Source organism: Ambystoma mexicanum, chromosome 13 (assembly GCF_040938575.1).
Source record: "Ambystoma mexicanum isolate Mex_15411 chromosome 13, UKY_AmexF1_1, whole genome shotgun sequence".
Classification (NCBI taxonomy): Eukaryota; Metazoa; Chordata; class Amphibia; order Caudata; family Ambystomatidae; genus Ambystoma; species Ambystoma mexicanum.
In genome coordinates this window covers 363,361,541-363,382,148 of record NC_090938.1, presented here as the reverse complement: position 1 = coordinate 363,382,148, position 20,608 = coordinate 363,361,541, and the positions used below count along the sequence as shown (strand labels likewise).

Genomic DNA, 20,608 nt, shown 5'->3' with positions numbered 1-20,608 from the left:
ATGGGTCTACTTGTCCCAAAACAACAATAGCAAACCTTACTCTTAATGATTTTGGTATCAATCCATCCAGCAGGGTCAGATAGGTTTTAGGCTGATTTAGCTTTCCAGTTCCATTTCCTTTTCCTACCCCCTCCTAGGGTATCTGTTTTTTCTGTCCCAGGTGGGCTATGGGCTTCCTCGGCCTGGGTGAGTTTGTTCCTTTGCTCTCCCTGCGGGGTCCTGCCTTTCTCAGCATCCTGTGGGCTCTTGGCGTGTTTATCCTTATTTAGTGAGTTTATTCATTCCCAACTTGAAGTCCTGCTTCTCTCAGTCCTGGTTGAGCTTTGGCTTTGTCAGTCTCAGAGGGTTTATTTTCTCCCTGCATGGGGTCTTGCTTCTCTCGGCCATGGGTGGTGTTTGGTTTGGTCGTCTTACTCAGTGGACTTATTCGGTTACCACCTGGGTTCTTGCTTTTGTCAACCCCAAGTGGGTATGGGGTTTGGTTAGCCCTTTCTACCTTTGGCTCTATTGCCCTCCAATCGATTTCCCCTCTCAGCCACAAACGTTTTTTTCTAATAGCAGGATTCGTGGTTGGTGTCAGATTGTTTGTGCCCTGGCAGTTCTCTGACATCTCTTCTACTTCAATTTTCATGTGTGCCTCAGTGTTTCTTTTGTTTCCTTTTCGGGTATCACTGTGTTTGTGCGTCGGTAGACTGGTACCTCAGGTGAAGTTGCGGTGTGTTTCCTGCTTCAGCGGTCCCATCTGGACTTGGGTCCTCTTCTTTATTGAAGCCTATGCTGTACTAATGGAGCCTTTGCTCCGTGCCCAACATGTCTCCTGCGTGGTCCTCAGTCCTCTGCTGGAGGATCCGTCTCTGTCCTCATGTCTCGGAGCAGGCTTGTGCTCCAGACTTCCTGATGGATGTTAGCCCACTGTGTTGTTCTTCTGCAGGTTTTAAGTTCCTTTGGAACTTATGAACAGATTCCATTGGCTGTCCGTGATTACTGGAGTGGGGAGTAAACCAAGGTTAGTCACCAAGCCATGCACCTTAAGGCAGCCTTGTCTACTATTGACAGAGTCACAGCCCATATCCCCAACAAACACTTAGGTCTGGTAGGGAGAGAGATGGGTTTTGAAACCTTGACTTGGATGTTCCTTGTCCCCAGAGAGCGGTGACATCACCAGTAGGATCCTGCTTGCCCTGTCGACTAGGGAGGGTTTTATGTAAAGGGATCACTTCCCCAGTCGCACATGGGGTATCTCCACCTTGGGGAGACCGTATGAATTTCCTGGATTCATCACAGATATCAGCCTATAGCTAGTTACCTATGGATTGACTGTTAAATGGCATAAGACCTGACTGCTTTCAGATGCCTCAAAAAACTGCCATCATTTCCAAGAAATAAAAGATAGTCTGGTTGGCAAACATTTAATGAAGGCATGGGATATTTAATGACTGGTCTAGGCATCAATCGTAATCGTGATAAGTCCCTGAAATGGTCCCGGCTGCTGAAGAGAGTGGTAATGACACCTCCATTTCCCATTCATTGATCATCCATGAGCAGGCAGACAAACTATGGAACTGCTGAACTGAATGACATCAAATACTAACCTAGCCTCAAAAGAAGATGTATGTGCTCTCGTGAGATCGGAAGACTAGACATGTATCCAAAATTGTGACGATATCTTACACATTAGAAAATCAGTGGCATATTAAACACACAGTAATTACACTGGGTGTTCCAGTTAGTCTTGGTTTACCAATGTTCATTTGGCTTGTTTGGAGCCCCCATACCACATATATCACTAATGATTTCGTTCCTAGAACCCTGCAGTGGATACAATGGAATTGATGGCGAGGACATTAATAGTCTTCTGTTGTTCGATCATGGTACATGAAAAGTTTATGCAGTGGACTAGCTATTTTCTGAAATGACGACCCGATGCTGAGATGCTATTTCCAGCCTCAGTGTCTTTCACTTGGTGCAGAATTTGCATACCTCATTGCAACTCCCCAGGATTCCTAACTGTCATCTGACGCTTTCTTCCTCATTCCTCCTTTGCCTGTGAGTCCTGAGTTTCCTTTCCTTATGTCCTCCCTCCTCATCTCTCTTCTCCCATCTCTTCCCATAATCCTACTGCCATCTGCCTCCATCCTGTGTTATTCCAGTCCTCTGGTCAGCTTTGTCCTGCTCCAATTGTTCTCCTCCTTCAGTCACCTAACCTCCCCTCCTGTCTGAAATAATGGGCAGAGTAATTTCTAGAGATCACCTTCTATATTGTGCTAGACCACCAGGAGGGCATTTTACCCAGTTAAGGTGTTTTCCCTTACAATGAGAGCATTCCTTCTGGGGACAATTCTGCCTCTTATGTAGGAATCAAGGAAGACAGGGTGAAAACTGGAAAGGGTCACCCTTACCTCTACTCTCTTTGGCTTCACACTAGGCATCAGGTGAGATTGGGTTGTGAGATTATCCTTCTTGGAATGTGTAGCATGTATTTACTGATCACATATGCTTTTAAATGTCTGGATGTCTGGATGAAAGTTTTTACTGATGAAGACCTCTGAAGAGATGTTTTAGAAAGAGACTGGTGTTTTGAGTTCGTACTTCAAATTATTTAGGAGTGTGAGGATAGTGGTAATTTGCCTCAAATGGGGTAGTCATGTGGAGACAAAATGCAGGTGTAACAACTCATTGTGTGTGTTGCGTGGCTGAAACAAGTTGTCGGGCTTTTGAATATCATATAACTTTGGTAATTCTCTAATATGGCCTGATACTGAATATCCATTGGCTGTATTCCTCATATGATGCGTTATTTTTATTCTAGCACTCTTTCCTCCGCTAGCATCGCATTTTACAGAATACGGCTTAGTCCTAGAAGCAATGTGGCACACTTGTCAATTAATCTGACATAACAATGCATGTTGCAGCTTAACATTCTTCAATCTACGGCTTCTATAATTTCACTGCACTTGTTACCTCTGCTAATAACTGAACAGTTTCTTAAATTATAACTACTATTTGCATTTAATGTGATGCTCCTTTTCTGCTGCCTGTTCAGAATGCTGGTATGTGAAAGGCCCCTTCAAACTACAGCAATTCAAAAACATAATAAAATAGCAGCAGACACTATACAAATATCAAGTAACATAACATAAACTAGCATAAGAAAGTGTGAGTCTTAAATTGCATTATGCATTCACATCTGTATAGATATCTCTTAAAGGTGTCCGGAGTCACCATGGAAGAACAGATCCGCCTGTCTCCTCATGGAAGTCCTTGCCTTAATTACATTGGAATTCATGTTCTAAGACACCTATATGTGTTGTTGGACAACGGGCAGGGAAACACAGCGTGGGGATTGCTTGGGGATAATGTGCCGTTCATGTCCATGTTCACCTTGCAGGGCTGCAATTTAAAACATATCAAACTAACCTCACCCAATATTAGAGTCCAGACTTTAATTTTCTCTACATCTTTGTTGAAAGATGGTGTTAGACGCCTTATTATAGGTACTACAGAAACTTTGCACTAGTGCAAGGGCAATTAGCACAAGTGAAAACATTGCTCTAATGTCAAAAAACATTCTTTCAAGGCATTTCAAACCACGGCAAAGGACTATCACTAGTGCAAACATTATTTGGAAAGGAAAGAGCAAGATTACTGCAGAAGATTGCACGAAATCAGGCGCTGATCGAGAAAGTTATGTATAAAGTGAGGGACTTTATGGCAGAGTGATAGACTCTGGAATGTTTTTGGAACTGTTAGGTGGAATATAAACTATGTACATACATTTACCAATCAACACTGGTTACTTAAAACAAGTTTAGAGAGTCAGGGATTGAGAGCTGATTTGATGATCATTACAGCGGTTTTCTTGTTTCAGCAGAAATAAGAGTCTACAATGTGTATTTCAAAGGGACTGCAAGTTAAAATTCTGCTTCATTGTTTTTGTCCTTGATAACCATGGTTTAGAGATTCTAATGTTACATAATTATTGCCATGAGTATCTTTGAAAACATTATTAAAATATATTTTGAAGGAAGTGATCAGTAAGTGACTTTTTGATCGGCCCAAGGAAATGTGCCTGAATTAGGGGAGAGAGTGAAGCACTGAGACTGTGGCCCCACGGTACTGAAACACCTGGCAAGAATCCAGGCTATTTGCCACATACTTTGTAACCCCATCACTGTTCATTTAAGCAACTCTAGTCCTTTTGTGAACAAGAATAAAGCAGCTGGGTACCTGACATGTGGTTCTGAATCACCTGTTGATCTCTCAGCTGTCACACCCTCCATCCCTCCCGCTCACTCCCCATGAAAACCACCTTCCACAGACAAAATATCAATCAGTCGCTCACCAATGATGGAGTGTCTTCATCCACAATTTGCAGATTTCCTGAGGATTGCTCAGAGTACTCAATAGCATTTCCTTTATTCGCGAACCAGCTGCTCAATTGGCTTCCTGGTGAGATCTGCATACAGAATGCATGTGTTCACATTGCAGAGGAGAGGATTGCACATTTTATAGATGAGTTGGGCTCTGCTAAATGAAAGTGCTGCAGTGGGGGAAACGGGTATGGAGGAGGGATGGGTTCTGTATTTGGAGCATAATGTAGTTTGTGAAACTGGGAGTATCCAAACATCTTTGTTGAGCCTGTAGCAATACTAAACCAAGCCCTTCATCCTTCTAATTTTGATAAAGTCAGTACCACCACATGAGATAACATTAACACCAACAATACCATGGACTAGATGGATGAATCTGGCATGAAGCACTTTATAAAAACACAACATTATTATTTCTGAAGTGCTTTGCCACAAAAGACATGCAGGCCCCCTAATTTGCCTATATATTGACATCAGCAGAAATGGTATCTGCCAGAAAGATAACATGGATTAATCAAGAGCCAGACACAACTTCTTATGGGTTTTAGTGTTTGGTCTAGGTCTCTTATAAATACGATTACAAAATAAAAATTGGGACGAAAATGGCAAATTTAAAGTATAGTCAACGGAACTCTTCCTGTAACCCAGTTCCTTCCCCGAGTAATCTTTCCAAAGACACAGAAATTAAAAAGAATGGGGTTGCTTGTCCACAAGTTCCGGTGTCAACAAGTCATATAATAGTTATTCTCTGTAAAGGTCAAAGCAAAAGTACATTGAAAAGTTTCTGAGTTCCAACAATCTGAAGAGTTTAGATCCCCACCCGGCAATTCTTGCAGGGATTTCGTCATTCACAGTCTGGAGACCTTCGCTGTCACCTGTACTTATTTCCAAATGTCCAACAACTGTTGACTTCTTCACTTTCTCGGCAGGATCCAGTTCTAGAGGTTACGTATCCAGGTATTGATAACCAATGGAATTAGGCTAGTGGTCTCTAAGCTTGAGCCCCACAAACTCCCAATGATTTTTGACTTGTATAATAGGCGGAAGGAAGGTGTTTTTCAATGCTTTTCTAGGTAATGGGCCTCATTATAACACTAGCGCTGCCGCCGGAGTTACATTTTGTTCCGGCCTCTGACAATGGGGAGCTACAAGGCCATTCTGACCTTGTATGTCCCCATTGCCAGGGGCAGGAATCCATTACTCCCCATTCCCATTCGAGGCCCATAGGGCTCAATCGGAATGGGGTGGTCAGATGCACCGGTTTATAACGGTGCCAGTGCATCCGACATGCTGTGCTTGAGGGTGCCTTTCTGCCCGCCAGGTCCAACCTGGCTATTTGCCACATACTTTGTAACCCCATCACCCCATCAAGGTCCAACCTGGCGGGCAGAAAGGCACCTGCGAGCACAACTCGTAGTTTGCCGGGCTGGGCACTACGGTACCGGCATGCTTACCGGTACCGTAGTTCCCGGACCGGCAAACTTATAATGAGGCCCAATGTCTTCCTGTTTTCTCGTTACTATCTTTGCATCAGTGAATACTCGCGTTCATTGGGGATACCTCTTTGATCTCTGATCAACTACATAATTACACTGTTCTTTACTCTGAAAAACTGTTACCTCCTCACAGCCTCGCCATTTGTACCCCATCAATTTCTACGACACTGCCCACCGAGAAGAGTGCTGTGTACCTGGAGTACCTTCCCACTCTGACGTACCTCTACTCTCCACAGTTTTACAAACAGCATCAGGTGAGATTGGGTTCCTGGACAGTTTTTCGGGCAATTTATTACATATATTTGCTGATTAAATGTGTTTTACAATGTCTGGAAAAGAACACTGTTAATTTCCTGAAAGGTCATGTGAAGCTTTTACGTAGGAAGGCTTCAGAAGAGTTGACAGAGAAAGACAATGGCATTTTTGAGTTTGTACTCTAGAAGCGTGAGTCCGTTGGTTCTATGCCTCAAAAGGGATTTTCTGAGAAGGAAAAATGCAGTTGGATGTAAATGATGCTTAAATAATGTAAGAAAGGCTATGCAATTGTATGTGAATCTAAATTGAAATAATACATGCATAGTTAAGTTAGATAACTAGGCCTTATATTCAGCATACAGGCCTAGTGTAGCATATCGAAACTCCATTTTGAATGATATGCTTGCTGACAGAATGCAGGAAAGAAACATGGCACACATAAGCAGTATGGTACAGTATTGTACTTGCATGCCAGCTTTCTGCAGCTTCAGTACGTATTTTTGAAACTTTGCCTAGTCTGCCAGAAGTGTATTTATGTACTGCTTCAAATAAATAATGAAAAGAAAATGTATGGAGAAAGGGGAACGGAATGATAACACGTGAAGATGGATTTCTGAACTGAGACATGAATACAAAGGTACATTTCAATTAACATATCTCATTCTATATGCACACAGGGCTGGCACCAGTTTTCTGGGCTTTGAATGTATTTTAGGTGTAGTAATTCTCTAATTTGACCCCTTTAAGATGTGTCCAGGATGTGCATTGCTTGACTCCTTTCAAAAGCGGGTGGGTAAGAGGTGGGAGAATCGGTGGGGCCCAGTTTACTATCAAGGACCAGCCTGGTGGTTCTACAATAGTCACACCTCCCCCCACCCGCCACCCCCACCCCCATGAGTGGCGATTTTTATTTTTTTGGGTGAGGAAACCCTGAGTGGGTAACCATTTTTAATCAATGATGAAAGACTCTGGCAAGCGCAAATATTTTCTGCATAGTGATCGTGTCATGCATGGTAAGCGAATACGCAGTGCAGGCAGGAACCATGGCTCTATAAGAGGTGCCCCACTCTCAAAGAAGGGGGTGAAGGATATATCCAGCAATACATTTGCACTTAATAACCAGCCCAAAATTACACATTTTCTGGAGGTGGCCCGTATGGCCCCTGTGGCTCGACTTACCTCCAGTGACTGCCGACTCAAGGGCTTTGGTTACTAATTTGGACTCCAATCACTCAGCACATTCTTTCATAATTGATAACAATGGTTCGTTATTAAATATGTGCTATAATGTTAAATGAAATTCATTGGGCTCTCCCATACAGCACTGTGATAATACAGCTGGCTCAAATTTAGCAGCAACTCTGAGATTGGAAACTCTTCTGCCAATTGTGGAAGTTTTGTTCGAAGAACCTGCTCGGGATGGTAAAGAGGCTAGTATAAGTCAGCCTACTAGTTTAGGGTTGACTCTTGCGCCCCTCTCAGATTTACTAATTGTAATCAAAAAGCTGGATGCGCTTTTGACCTTATCCCCCAAATTGACCTTCGACCAGCATCAACTTAAAGGCATCATAGTGAAAGTGGTCGATGTGATTTTTGGCCTCCAATCTGGAGCACCATGTAAGGCAGGAGCAATTGAATGAGGAAGCCCCATAACGACGACTTTGGCCCGGCCCATCAAAACCGTGGCAACACAGGCCATCCAAATGGGTACCCACCAGCTTAAACCTGTTACAACGTTCTATTCAGAGCAATTTCCGAGCGATGGCAGTAATGGCAGAATTAGAGGAGCATGCATTAGCAGCCCTACAGGCTGAACAGTCGTTGATGAAAAGACTGCAAAGGATGTGTAAAAACAAGATGCATCGTTTGAAGCGTCGCCCCTGGACAATCATTTGATGGCCGACCCACCTGATATGTCCACTATAAATGCTTCTCAGTCTTATATTGATCCGTTTGAGTGTACCTTAGTCACTAAGGAGCAAGGGATGGCCTTATAAGGCAGGTGGTTGAGCGTGGGCCAACTGACAAAACCTCTCGGCCTCCTCCTATTCTAGCTGATTCCTTAGTGCCAAGGGTGGAAGGTATGGCTGCAAACAACATGATGCAGGCTCAATCCATTGATTTTCTTGGGAGTTCTGGTCATGAAGCTACTGTGGAGCCAGTCTGTCCGATGCAATGGAGGGAAGCATCTTCATCCCTTATTTGCTGTTTAAGTTTCCGTCCTCCAACTTCGCTTTTGAAACCTTTACCTTGGGACCATGGAAAGATGCTTTTTGGGAATCTTATAAAAATCAAAGTAGTTTGCCCAAAGGCTGGGAGCCTGTTTTTGAATACATCTCGTCTGCTAGACCTTTGGAAACAGATTCGGGGCATCTCAGCAATTTCCAGCACTGATATCCTGCGAGTTGAACTCCCAAACTGGTCTAGTATGACAAACTTGGCCTTTATTGAGGTGCCACCTCTATCGTGTCCTCTTTATTATTCGTAGGTTTGGATATGTTGTTTAATTGGGGCTTTCGGCTAGTGGTCTGTGACCAGCAATCAGCAAGGGCCCATGAGGTAGCTAACCCCAGGGGACCTTCACATATTTCATCCTTTCATAATTGTGCTTTTGGTCGTGTGTCCAGTAGGGTTAATTTGTTGCCTGGGGGCATGTGTGTTTCAAGTATTGATTGCAGGCCGAGTGGTCCTACAGGGCGAGGGGAGGAGCCCATCATGGTGCACAGAATTTGACATCACACCAAGTTTGATTGTATTTCAACTTCCCACGGGGCAGTCAGTGTTTCTAACCCTGCCCAAATAATTCCAATTCCTTTGGTAGAACATTATGAGCCCAAACGTGTGATATGAGGAACATCGCTGGTATTTCGAAACATATGGAAGATTGAGTGGCTGGATCTAGTGCGCTCCTACGATTTGATAGCCATGTAGGAGACGTGGTGACACGTGGCCCATGATCTCGAGGGGTACTCCTCCTTTCATATACCAGCTGTAAAGGGGAAGAAAGGGCGCCTAGTGGTGGTCTGACACAAAATGGTTGCTGGGGGGAGTTATCAGAAATAATACAATTGTTATGTCTTTGTTCGAAAATGGTGAACCAGGCTTCTCGGAGCTGTTTGGTGGTAGAGTCTGTTTGAGTTGTAGCGGTCGTGGCCATCCATCAGCAGGCAGATCCTGAGCTAGTCCTTCAGAGTGTCAGTACTGGGAAACTAGGTTTTGCGTAGTCTTTTCACCTTGTTATGTGTTTGTGTAACCTTTTACTACTGCACACAACATCTTTCAGTGCAGTGCAATGGGGATACTTTTGTATCACCCTAGACTACTCTCAAAGTGATTTTGGTTACTTTTAAATGTGCCTAAAGAGAATCTGGAACCACAGCCTTCTTCGAGATGGGCTTGTACTTGAAGAAGGCTGTGGTTCATAGCAGCTCGAGGGATGCAGTTTGTGGGTGTCATCAGGTTTGGATCGACGGTTGTGGTTTGATGCCGGACGGGCTGATGGCGGCAAGTGCAGGTTAGTCGGTTCAATGAAGGCTCAAAGGATGCGCTCTGGGAGGAACACCAGGGTCAGTCCGATTGTTAACTCAATCAGTGATGAAGAGCCTGGTGGTTCAAACAGGGATGTGGCTGGAATAATTATGAGACTCTGGCCACCATACCCCGAATTTAGGGATGGCCTAATAATGCTTAATGTGCAACCAGGCTAGCATTCTCATAATTTGTAGTTTTCGTAACACAGGTGCATATCTTAAATGCAATCCCTGTGCCGTAGTGACTTTTGCTGTCACTGCAGTTGTCAAGAGGGCACCTGTGACTTGAACCTGCTCTGCGCCACTAGAGAGCAGGCTCTGCAGAGCAGGATGCTGATGCAGCAGGGCACAGGGACACACCATGCTTTTGGCATGGAGCTTTCTGAAATGGGGATCTGGTTAGCAGGTCACCCTTTCTGAGATGGAATATCCCGCACCATATTATTAGTTAATCAAAATAAAAAAGCAAGCAGCTTCTCCACCCTTGCCCGATGGCATTTCCTCACATTGATAAACTGTAAATAAATACATAAAATAAAAATAAACTGTTTTGTATTAGCTCCCATTGCTCCTTAAGAGCTGCACCCCATAGTTGCTGAGGTGCATGAAAAATGTGGTCCAGCAGTCACATAGTCTGTGCCATAGCTAGCAATCCATGCCGCGCCTCAACACTCTTCACTCTATGGTTTCTATAATTTCACTATAGTAGCGATCTCTGCGACTAACTAAACAGTTGCTCAACTTATAACTACTAGTTGCATCCATAGTGATTCTCATGTATGTTCAGACTACTGACTGCCAGAAGGCCATTCAACCTACTGCACTTTGAAGCAATAATAAAAGCAGCAGACACTAGACAAATGTCAGGTAACACAGTACAACATGAGAGAGTGTGAGCCTTCATTTCATTATGCATGCACATCTATATGGATTTATCTTAAAAGTTGGCAGGAGTGACATTGCAAGACCAGGACTGCCTGTCTCCCCATAGAAGTCCCTTCCGTTTACTGCATTAGAGTTCATGTACTAAAAAAACCTTTATCTGTTGTTGGACAACAGTTGGGGAAACACAGCTTAAGTATTGCATGGGGACTGTGTGCTGCCCATTTCTGTGTTCAGCCTGCAGTGCTGCTATTAAAAACTTAAAACTAACCTTACTCATGATTCAAGTGCAGAGTTTGCATTCCTATACATCTGTGTTTAAAAGGTGGTGTTAGGCACCTTATTATAAGCATTAGAGAAATGAAACACCACTGCAATAATGGCAATTAGCACAAGAGAAAACATTGTTCTAGTGCTATTCTTTCAATGCATTTTTACACGAGGGCAAAGGGCCATGGCTGGGGACATTGCTTTGGTGCAAAAATACATTGAAACTATGGGCTTCGTTACAAGTTTGGAGGTCTGGAGATAAGGGTGCCGGTTGCAGCATACCTGCATCCTTTTCGGACCGCCAAACTAAGAGTCTGCCGGTTGGGGGACAACATTCTCGGCAGGCCTGACCTGCCGGGAGCTCGGGCCCCTACCGGCAGGCTTTTCGCTGAAGCACTGGCGGTGCCGGTGCTTCAGGTCTCCCATCCCCATGGAGTCCATTGGGACTCCGTGGGAATGGGAAATAAACGTCCCACCGGTGGTACGGGGTCAGCAGGTGTTACCTCCGACCCCGTAATGAGGCCCAATATGTTTGTATTGGGGCAACATTTTACTTAGTGTTCATATTCCTGTAATACCACATTATCCCAGCATTGTTACCGATTTGCATTTTAATGTACATGTTAGCAATACATACACATTGGTAACAATAACAAAACTGAAAACCATAGTCAAAAGTAATGTGGGTACGTGGGTTATGTGGTGTGACAAATCGAGGGAATTCGTCCCTTTTCCCCAAGGAAGCCTAGCGAGGTCAATGAGCAAGAGTGAAGTCCCATTGGATGCACAGCATCCTAGAAGCAAGGAAAGAAATGAGAGGAAGAGTGGTGGCGTGACCACAAGACACCTGTGGTGGACCTGCGATCCCGTTAACAATGCTGATACCACTCCAGTGAAACAGAATGAACCAGTATTTGGAAAACCAGAGAACCTTCAGTTCCGGAAACACAAGAGAATAGATGTGAAGGAACCATCAAAGGCCAACTTGAGAAAGTGGACAAATGACAGGAAACAGAGAATCCAGGGACGTTATCCCTACCAGTCAAATGTAACAGGGAAGACGGGAGACCGTGGAGGGGAACGGAGAACCATTATTGGAACTCTCATACTCGTCCCAAAGAGACCATAACATTGAAAGTCAGTGAAGCTAATGAGAATCATCATTGGAATGCTCATATCCGTTCCAGTGTGGATAAAGACACTGTGACATTGAAAGTCAGTGAAGCTAATGAGACTCATCATTGGAAAGCTCATATCCGTTCCAGTGTGGATAAAGACACTGTGACATTGAAAGTCAGTGAAGCTAATGAGACTCATCATTGGAAAGCTCATATCCGTTCCAGTGTGGATAAAGACACTGTGACATTGAAAGTCAGTGAAGCTAATGAGAATCATCATTGGAAAGCTCATATCCGTTCCAGTGTGGATAAAGACACTGTGACATTGAAAGTCAGTGAAGCTAATGAGAATCATCATTGGAAAGCTCATATCCGTTCCAGTGTGGATAAAGACACTGTGACATTGAAAGTCAGTGAAGCTAATGAGAATCATCATTGGAAAGCTCATATCCGTTCCAGTGTGGATAAAGACACTGTGACATTGAAAGTCAGTGAAGCTAATGAGAATCATCATTGGAATGCTCATATCCGTTCCAGTGTGGATAAAGACACTGTGACATTGAAAGTCAGTGAAGCTAATGAGAATCATCATTGGAAAGCTCATATCCGTTCCTGTGTGGATAAAGACACTGTGACATTGAAAGTCAGTGAAGCTAATGAGAATCATCATTGGAAAGCTCATATCCGTTCCTGTGTGGATAAAGACACTGTGACATTGAAAGTCAGTGAAGCTAATGAGAATCATCATTGGAAAGCTAATATCCGTTCCAGTGTGGATAAAGACACTGTGACATTGAAAGTCAGTGAAGCTAATGAGAATCATCATTGGAATGCTCATATCCGTTCCAGTGTGGATAAAGACACTGTGACATTGAAAGTCAGTGAAGCTAATGAGAATCATCATTGGAAAGCTCATATCCGTTCCAGTGTGCATAAAGACACTGTGACATTGAAAGTCAGTGAAGCTAATGAGAATCATCATTGGAAAGCTCATATCCGTTCCAGTGTGGATAAAGACACTGTGACATTGAAAGTCAGTGAAGCTAATGAGAATCATCATTGGAAAGCTCATATCCGTTCCAGTGTGGATAAAGACACTGTGACATTGAAAGTCAGTGAAGCTAATGAGAATCATCATTGGAATGCTCATATCCGTTCCAGTGTGGATAAAGACACCGTGACATTGAAAGTCAGTGAAGCTAATGAGAATCATCATTGGAAAGCTCATATCCGTTCCAGTGTGGATAAAGACACCGTGACATTGAAAGTCAGTGAAGCTAATGAGAATCATCATTGGAATGCTCATATCCGTTCCAGTGTGGATAAAGACACCGTGACATTGAAAGTCAGTGAAGCTAATGAGAATCATCATTGGAAAGCTCATATCCGTTCCAGTGTGGATAAAGACACCGTGACATTGAAAGTCAGTGAAGCTAATGAGAATCATCATTGGAAAGCTCATATCCGTTCCAGTGTGGATAAAGACACCGTGACATTGAAAGTCAGTGAAGCTAATGAGAATCATCATTGGAATGCTCATATCCGTTCCAGTGTGGATAAAGACACCGTGACATTGAAAGTCAGTGAAGCTAATGAGAATCATCATTGGAAAGCTCATATCCGTTCCAGTGTGGATAAAGACACCGTGACATTGAAAGTCAGTGAAGCTAATGAGAATCATCATTGGAATGCTCATATCCGTTCCAGTGTGGATAAAGACACCGTGACATTGAAAGTCAGTGAAGCTAATGAGAATCATCATTGGAAAGCTCATATCCGTTCCAGTGTGGATAAAGACACCGTGACATTGAAAGTCAGTGAAGCTAATGAGAATCATCATTGGAAAGCTCATATCCGTTCCAGTGTGGATAAAGACACCGTGACATTGAAAGTCAGTGAAGCTAATGAGAATCATCATTGGAATGCTCATATCCGTTCCAGTGTGGATAAAGACACCGTGACATTGAAAGTCAGTGAAGCTAATGAGAATCATCATTGGAATGCTCATATCCGTTCCAGTGTGGATAAAGACACCGTGACATTGAAAGTCAGTGAAGCTAATGAGAATCATCATTGGAAAGCTCATATCCGTTCCAGTGTGGATAAAGACACCGTGACATTGAAAGTCAGTGAAGCTAATGAGAATCATCATTGGAATGCTCATATCCGTTCCAGTGTGGATAAAGACACCGTGACATTGAAAGTCAGTGAAGCTAATGAGAATCATCATTGGAAAGCTCATATCCGTTCCAGTGTGGATAAAGACACCGTGACATTGAAAGTCAGTGAAGCTAATGAGAATCATCATTGGAAAGCTCATTTCCGTTCCAGTGTGGATAAAGACACCGTGACATTGAAAGTCAGTGAAGCTAATGAGAATCATCATTGGAAAGCTCATATCCGTTCCAGTGTGGATAAAGACACCGTGACATTGAAAGTCAGTGAAGCTAATGAGAATCATCATTGGAATGCTCATATCCGTTCCAGTGTGGATAAAGACACCGTGACATTGAAAGTCAGTGAAGCTAATGAGAATCATCATTGGAATGCTCATATCCGTTCCAGTGTGGATAAAGACACCGTGACATTGAAAGTCAGTGAAGCTAATGAGAATCATCATTGGAAAGCTCATATCCGTTCCAGTGTGGATAAAGACACCGTGACATTGAAAGTCAGTGAAGCTAATGAGAATCATCATTGGAATGCTCATATCCGTTCCAGTGTGGATAAAGACACCGTGACATTGAAAGTCAGTGAAGCTAATGAGAATCATTATTGGAAAGCTCATACTCATACTAGTAAAGAAGAAGAATATATCACGTTGATGTGTAGGGAAGTTAAAGAAATATTCATTCCAGTCAAAGAGAGAGAAATATCAAGTTAATATCCAGAATAGCCAAAGAGAGTCAATGTTGGAATGTGCATAATCAGGTCAATCAGGAAAGACTAAGAGAAGAAGAGAAACCACGGAACAGAGAAGTATAAAGGGAGAAATGTGTCAAAATTGAACAATCCTACTAAGGGAAAAAGAGAATAGGGCAATTCAAAAGCAAGACAATTTGTAGAGGTTTAATTTAAACCATATACAATAAAACAAAAAGCAAGACAAGAAGAGAAGGAAAACCACAGGCCAAGAAAAGAGAGGGAAACACCACATAAAATACTAAGTGAACTGTGTGAGTTGATAAAAGTAGTCACCAGAGACTATTTGAAGATAACATTTGAATTAAAGTTTGCAAACAGCAAGCATAACAGGAGAAGGGAGTTATTCTCCTGTCCTTAGCTATTAGGTTAGTGTAAGGGCCAGAGAGGGTTAGTTTGGATGGTGGACAGATTAATTTAAGACTTTTCACGGACGACTGACAAGCACCTTAGCTAGTTTTGTTAGGAAGGAACTGTTAAGATGGATTTCTAAACTCTGGCCAAGGCTTAGTCTCAGGAGCGGTGAGTGTGGTCAGGGGTCCACAATGGGTCCACACAATGAGCAATCAAGGATTATAGTTAGACAACTAAATGCAAAAATACTCTATTACTGGACAGAAACATGCTATGAAAAAAGACTTAGAACAGGTACTAATATCACACAATACTAATATAACACATATATACAGTCACAGCAAGTCAGTGTATCATAATCAATTCAACTCCCAATCCCTGAAAAAAGGAAGGTAAGTAATTAGTATGGGGACTTGTGGCCAAAAGTTCACAAATGCTACATGCTGGACAAACTAAAGACTCCTGGAGTTGTGAGCCAAAATGCAGAACATCAACTCTTCTACTGCAGTATCCCAAATTGGAGTTGACCAGTCCACTGGATGGCCCAGGAATGCTTCTGAAGATTCCTAATGGCAGGGCACCAAGAAGACGTTGGGACAAGTTGTTCCCACCAGTCCTGAGGGTTAAACCACCAACGCAGGTCTTCTAATATCAGTAGCCAGAAAGGGCTCCAGGAGACGGCAGCAAGATAAAGATATGGTCGCCAGGCCTACTCAGGGTCAGTCCATGGGTCTTCTACAGTCTTCACGGCTACTCAGGATACATGGCTCCTCTTCAGATCGCTAAATATGGATACTGGACCCCTCTTCTTATCCCAAATTGAGGTGTGCACCGAAACTCATCCCAGGATTGCTCCAATCAGGGACCACTATTGTGGAAACTCATGCATACACTCCAGACATACTGAAACCAATTTGTGTATTGATACCAGCCAGTCCCTCCCACTTGCTGGCTTCCAACACACATTGAATGCGCTAGCCCGCGAAAATCAAGTCTTTGCTGGGCAAGTGCAAGACCAAAAAAGTAAATTCCTGACCTGAGAAGACAGGCAGAAGGTCAACAAACAAAATGGCCAAAAGAACAAGTGAACAACTTGTGGCGCAGCCATGTTAGGACACTAGCCACAGTTAGTAGCCAAACAGGGTAAATGCAAGAGAGCTAACACAACATACTGAAATAATAGTGATAAAGTAACTGCTGCAACCAGATTCTCTTTAGGCACATTTAAAAGTAACCAAAATCACTTTGAGAGTAGTCTAGGGTGATACAAAAGTATCCCCATTGCACTGCACTGAAAGATGTTGAGTGCAGTAGTAAAAGGTTACACAAACACATAACAAGGTGAAAAGAGTACGCAAAACCTAGTTTCCCAGTACTGACACTCTGAAGGACTAGTCAGTTTCACCATAGCAAGTGAGCAAAAGATCAGTGAAGTGAAGCGTAAGGCTTCACTTTACTGTAAAAAATCAGGACAAGGTGTAAAAACAAAAGCAGAACGTTTGGGGATCCATAGAATACGGAGGAAAAGTTGCTCAAAGGGAAAACCTTCCTAACCGGGGCACCGCACAGTATAGGGAAAGTTAAACCTTTGCTTTTCCTTCAATAAAGAATTCTTTCAAATCAATCATCAGACTCTGCGTCCTTCTTCTGACACCCTCACAGTGGTTAATCAGGAAAGTCTGCTGAGTTCCAAAACCACCCTGCAGAAATAGTATTTTATGTCAAGTCATAAGACTTCATTTTAAAACTCTTTGGTATAGCCAAAGTTCAATTATGATTGGTGGTAGTGCTCTACCACCCTATACATAGGAAGCTTGATACAACTAAAGATAAAGCAGCATTTTATCAAATAAACATGCTGTGGTATGACTAGAAAATAATGTATAGCCATATATCCCTTTTACCAGACACAAACATATTAAATGTGCCTACCGCTCATCAGCTCTTTATTAGATTGAAGGGGATATATGCTGTGATATCAGCCACTCTTTAGAACGAATACCAGATGAATGCATGTGAACTCTGGAAACACTTGTGTTACATAAATGGATACACTTTGCAACAACCAATTAAGAGGCTCAAATGGTGTAATGCCCCTTGAAGACTTAAGATGTCTGTACTTAGAACATGGAAGACATGAAATCCTGAGTCATACTGTGAATTAACAAGTTGAATGAAGGGAAGCATGGGAAAATGGCCTGAAGGAGGGTGTATGTCATGAGCCCCCATGCTTGTTACCGGTTGCTGTGGCAATGGGTGAGGTGGCCAGCGTAAATGCGCCAGACCTCAGGTGAGCTCTAAACCTAACCGTTTGTGGCATCCGCCAAATCCTATATCCATGGACTCTATGCAGGATCTCATCCAGGCAATGCAGGAATTGTCGTCCGAGGTCCAGACCCTTAAGGCCGAAAATGCTGCCTTAAAGCAAATGGTGCTGACATTTGAAGTTTTATCGCAAGAGAGTCCCTCACTTGGTATGGTCCTGTGTAAATATGACAGATCTCCTAAGCAACTAAGGCAGTTCCTGGAATCCTGCACCATCCACTTCACTTTCAAGCTCTTGTTCTATGCATCTGAAAGGGCGAAAGTCGGGTTTCTGATATCGCATTTGTCCGGGAATGCTCTCTCTTGGGCCACCCCCATAATTACTGGTGGTGACCCTCTTCTGGACTACAATGCAGGCTTCCTCATTGCCTTTATGGCCATATTAGACCACCCTAACTTGGCTTTCACAGCAGAAGAGTTTGTGCTTTATTTCTATCAGTAGTCCATGGCCTGCTTACCTATACCACGAAATGTAAGCAGATGGCTAAGTAGATAGGCTGGCATGAAGAAGCCTAGTTTTCATTGTATCGCAGTGGCCTGAATAATGACCTAAAGGATGAACTGGCTCCCGTACCTGCAACTGGAACCTTTACAGCCTTAGCCTCCTTGGTCTTACAAATTGTTTTTACTGAATACAGGAAAGACGTGCAGAAAGATGCAAAAACAGAATGCCTTGACTAAGACAGACTCCTTTGTCTGCACAACCAAGAACCAGCTCCTCACCAGATTCTGAACCTATTCAGTTAGGTGCAGTCATTGATCCTTTGATCCTTTGACCCCAGAAGAGAGGCTCTGTTTGTATTGTGGTTCCCGTAATTATCTGGTAATAGAATGCCCAAATGCGTCCCCACGCAGACGGGGAAATGTTGTCTCCTGTTCCTAGAAGGAACCTGGGCCCGTGAGAGCATTGAAAGCTCCAGAATACCTTTGTCCTTGGCCACCTTTTCTCAACCATCAATAATGGTCCTACAAGTAACCATCATTCCATCTAGCACAGAACTATTGTCAGCATTAGCCCTTGTGGACTGTGGATCAGCTGATCTCCTATATGGATAACACCTGGGTCCAGGGCCACAAGATACCAAGATGCCAAAGGATACGATTGAAGTAGTGGAAGGTATTTGACGGACAACCTTTATCATCTGGCCCAACAATAGGACAAACAGGCAGCCTGAGAATAAATATAGTCCAGCATACTGAGGATCTCTTTTTTGACTTGATGAAAGATGCTCATTTCCTGGTAATCCTGGGCATCTTTTGGTTCCAAGGGCATAATCCCTACATCAATTGGTTTGCCGAGACAGAGTTTATGGGATCCAAAATTTGTGTGCACCATTGTGCCATGGGAACTTCCCACATTTTATTTAATGTATGTATTTATGTATTTATTGGTTATTTGTAATGCGCCTACACACAAAAAGGTGTTTCAAGGTGCATCAAGACAAGGTAGGGGTACAAGGGAGAAAAATAAAACAGTAATGTTCCTACTAGCGCCTTGATACATTCGGATCATGCAAGTGCTATAAAAGAATGAGGGGGTGGGGGAAGGCGAGGTGAAGGAAGGGGACTAACAGGGTAGACAGACAGTAACATCCTTACTGTGACGTAGGGGAGAGGGGAGCACGGGTAGTGTAAGAAGGAGAAGACAAGGGTAAGAGACAGATAAAACACCCTTAATAGGTTGTGAGGCAAAACATAAAGAGGGCAGGGGGGAGGAGAGTAGGTGCAAGGGGGAAGGAAGGAGAGGGACAGGGGGAGGGAAAGAAGGATAGTAGGTGAACAGGTTCAAACAGCAAGGCTGGCATGAAGAAGCAACATTGGAGAGGGTGCACAATGGAAGGCCTCACCTGATCGTGGAGTGGTGAGGTGGGGAAGTGGAGGGGGGTAGACAAACAATAGCGTTCCTACTAGGTTGTGAGACAATTCGGAGCATGCAAGTGCAGTAACAGAAAGAGGGGAGAGGGGGTGGAGGAGAAGTGCAAAGTGGGGAGGAATGGTAATGCTAAGAAGGGGGAGAGAAGGGAGCATAACGTGCAAGTTACCCTGTTCACTTGCAGTATTGAGGGAGTGCTAGAGGAGAAAGGGCAACAGCCCAGTAGCAAGTTGTGATCGGAGAGTTCATCAGGCTGGAACAAAGGAGGCAATGTTGTCCTTGAAGTTCAGGAGGAGCAATACCTGTTGGAATTGACTCTCACAGAGCTGTGCTATCCAGAGACCACGCTAGGTATTGTGGGAGAGAAGAGGAGAGTAGGAGGGAAGGGAGAGGGGGGCCGTGAGAGACCTGAGAGCAGATGACGGAGAAGCATTAAGCAGCTTAAAGCAATAGCAATGCACTCAATGATCCAGTGTCCAGGATAAAAGGAGAGGCCTAGGTATCAACATACAGCAGAAAAAGCATTATACCTAGATATGACTTTGCTGGAAAGGGGGAAAAGGCTTATGTTTCAACATACAGCAGAAAAAGAATAAAACCTAGATACGACTTTCCTGGAAAGGGGGAAAAGGCTTAGGTTTCAACATATAGCAGAAAAACCATAGCATATAGATACAACATTCCCTTAAAGGGGGAAAAGGCCTAGGTTTCCAACATACTGCAGAAAAAGCATAACACCTAGATATGACTTTCCTGGAAAGGGGGAAAAGGACTAGGTTTTAAACATACTGCAGAAAAGGCATAACACCTAGATATGACTTCCCTGGAAAGTGGGAAAAGGCCGAGGTTTCAACATACAGCAGAAAAAGCATAACCCCTAGATAAGACTTTCCTGGAAAGGGGAAAAAGGCCTAGGTTCAAACACACAGCAGTAAAAACATGTTCAATAAAATGGATTCAAACAAGAAAATGATAACGATAATAATAAAAGCACTACAGCAACAGCATATAACTTAGAACGCTGGCTGCACTTAAAAAAAAAACTGCAAATGATACAGAACGCAGCAGCATGACTACTCCTAAGACTCATTAAGAGAGCACATCACAAGAGCACTAACATTCCTAAACTGGCTATCAGTCAAAAGAAGGATTTACTTCAAAGCATTCTGCATGACCCACAGAGCAATCCATGGTCCAAGAGCAGAATTCCTGC

The 20,608-nt window shown here is 43.3% G+C and overlaps 1 protein-coding gene across 3 annotated transcripts in view; it reads right to left on the bottom strand.

The window, feature by feature from the left end:
• Nucleotides 1-20,608, bottom strand: part of LOC138520143 (protein IWS1 homolog A-like) — a 721,593-nt gene that overhangs the window by 119,945 nt on the left and 581,040 nt on the right. For all 3 annotated transcript variants that reach the window (XM_069632628.1, XM_069632629.1, XM_069632631.1), the window contains one exon: nucleotides 4,343-4,456. In XM_069632628.1, the coding sequence (XP_069488729.1) occupies nucleotides 4,343-4,456 (114 nt within the window). The remainder of the gene's footprint in view (nucleotides 1-4,342; nucleotides 4,457-20,608) is intronic.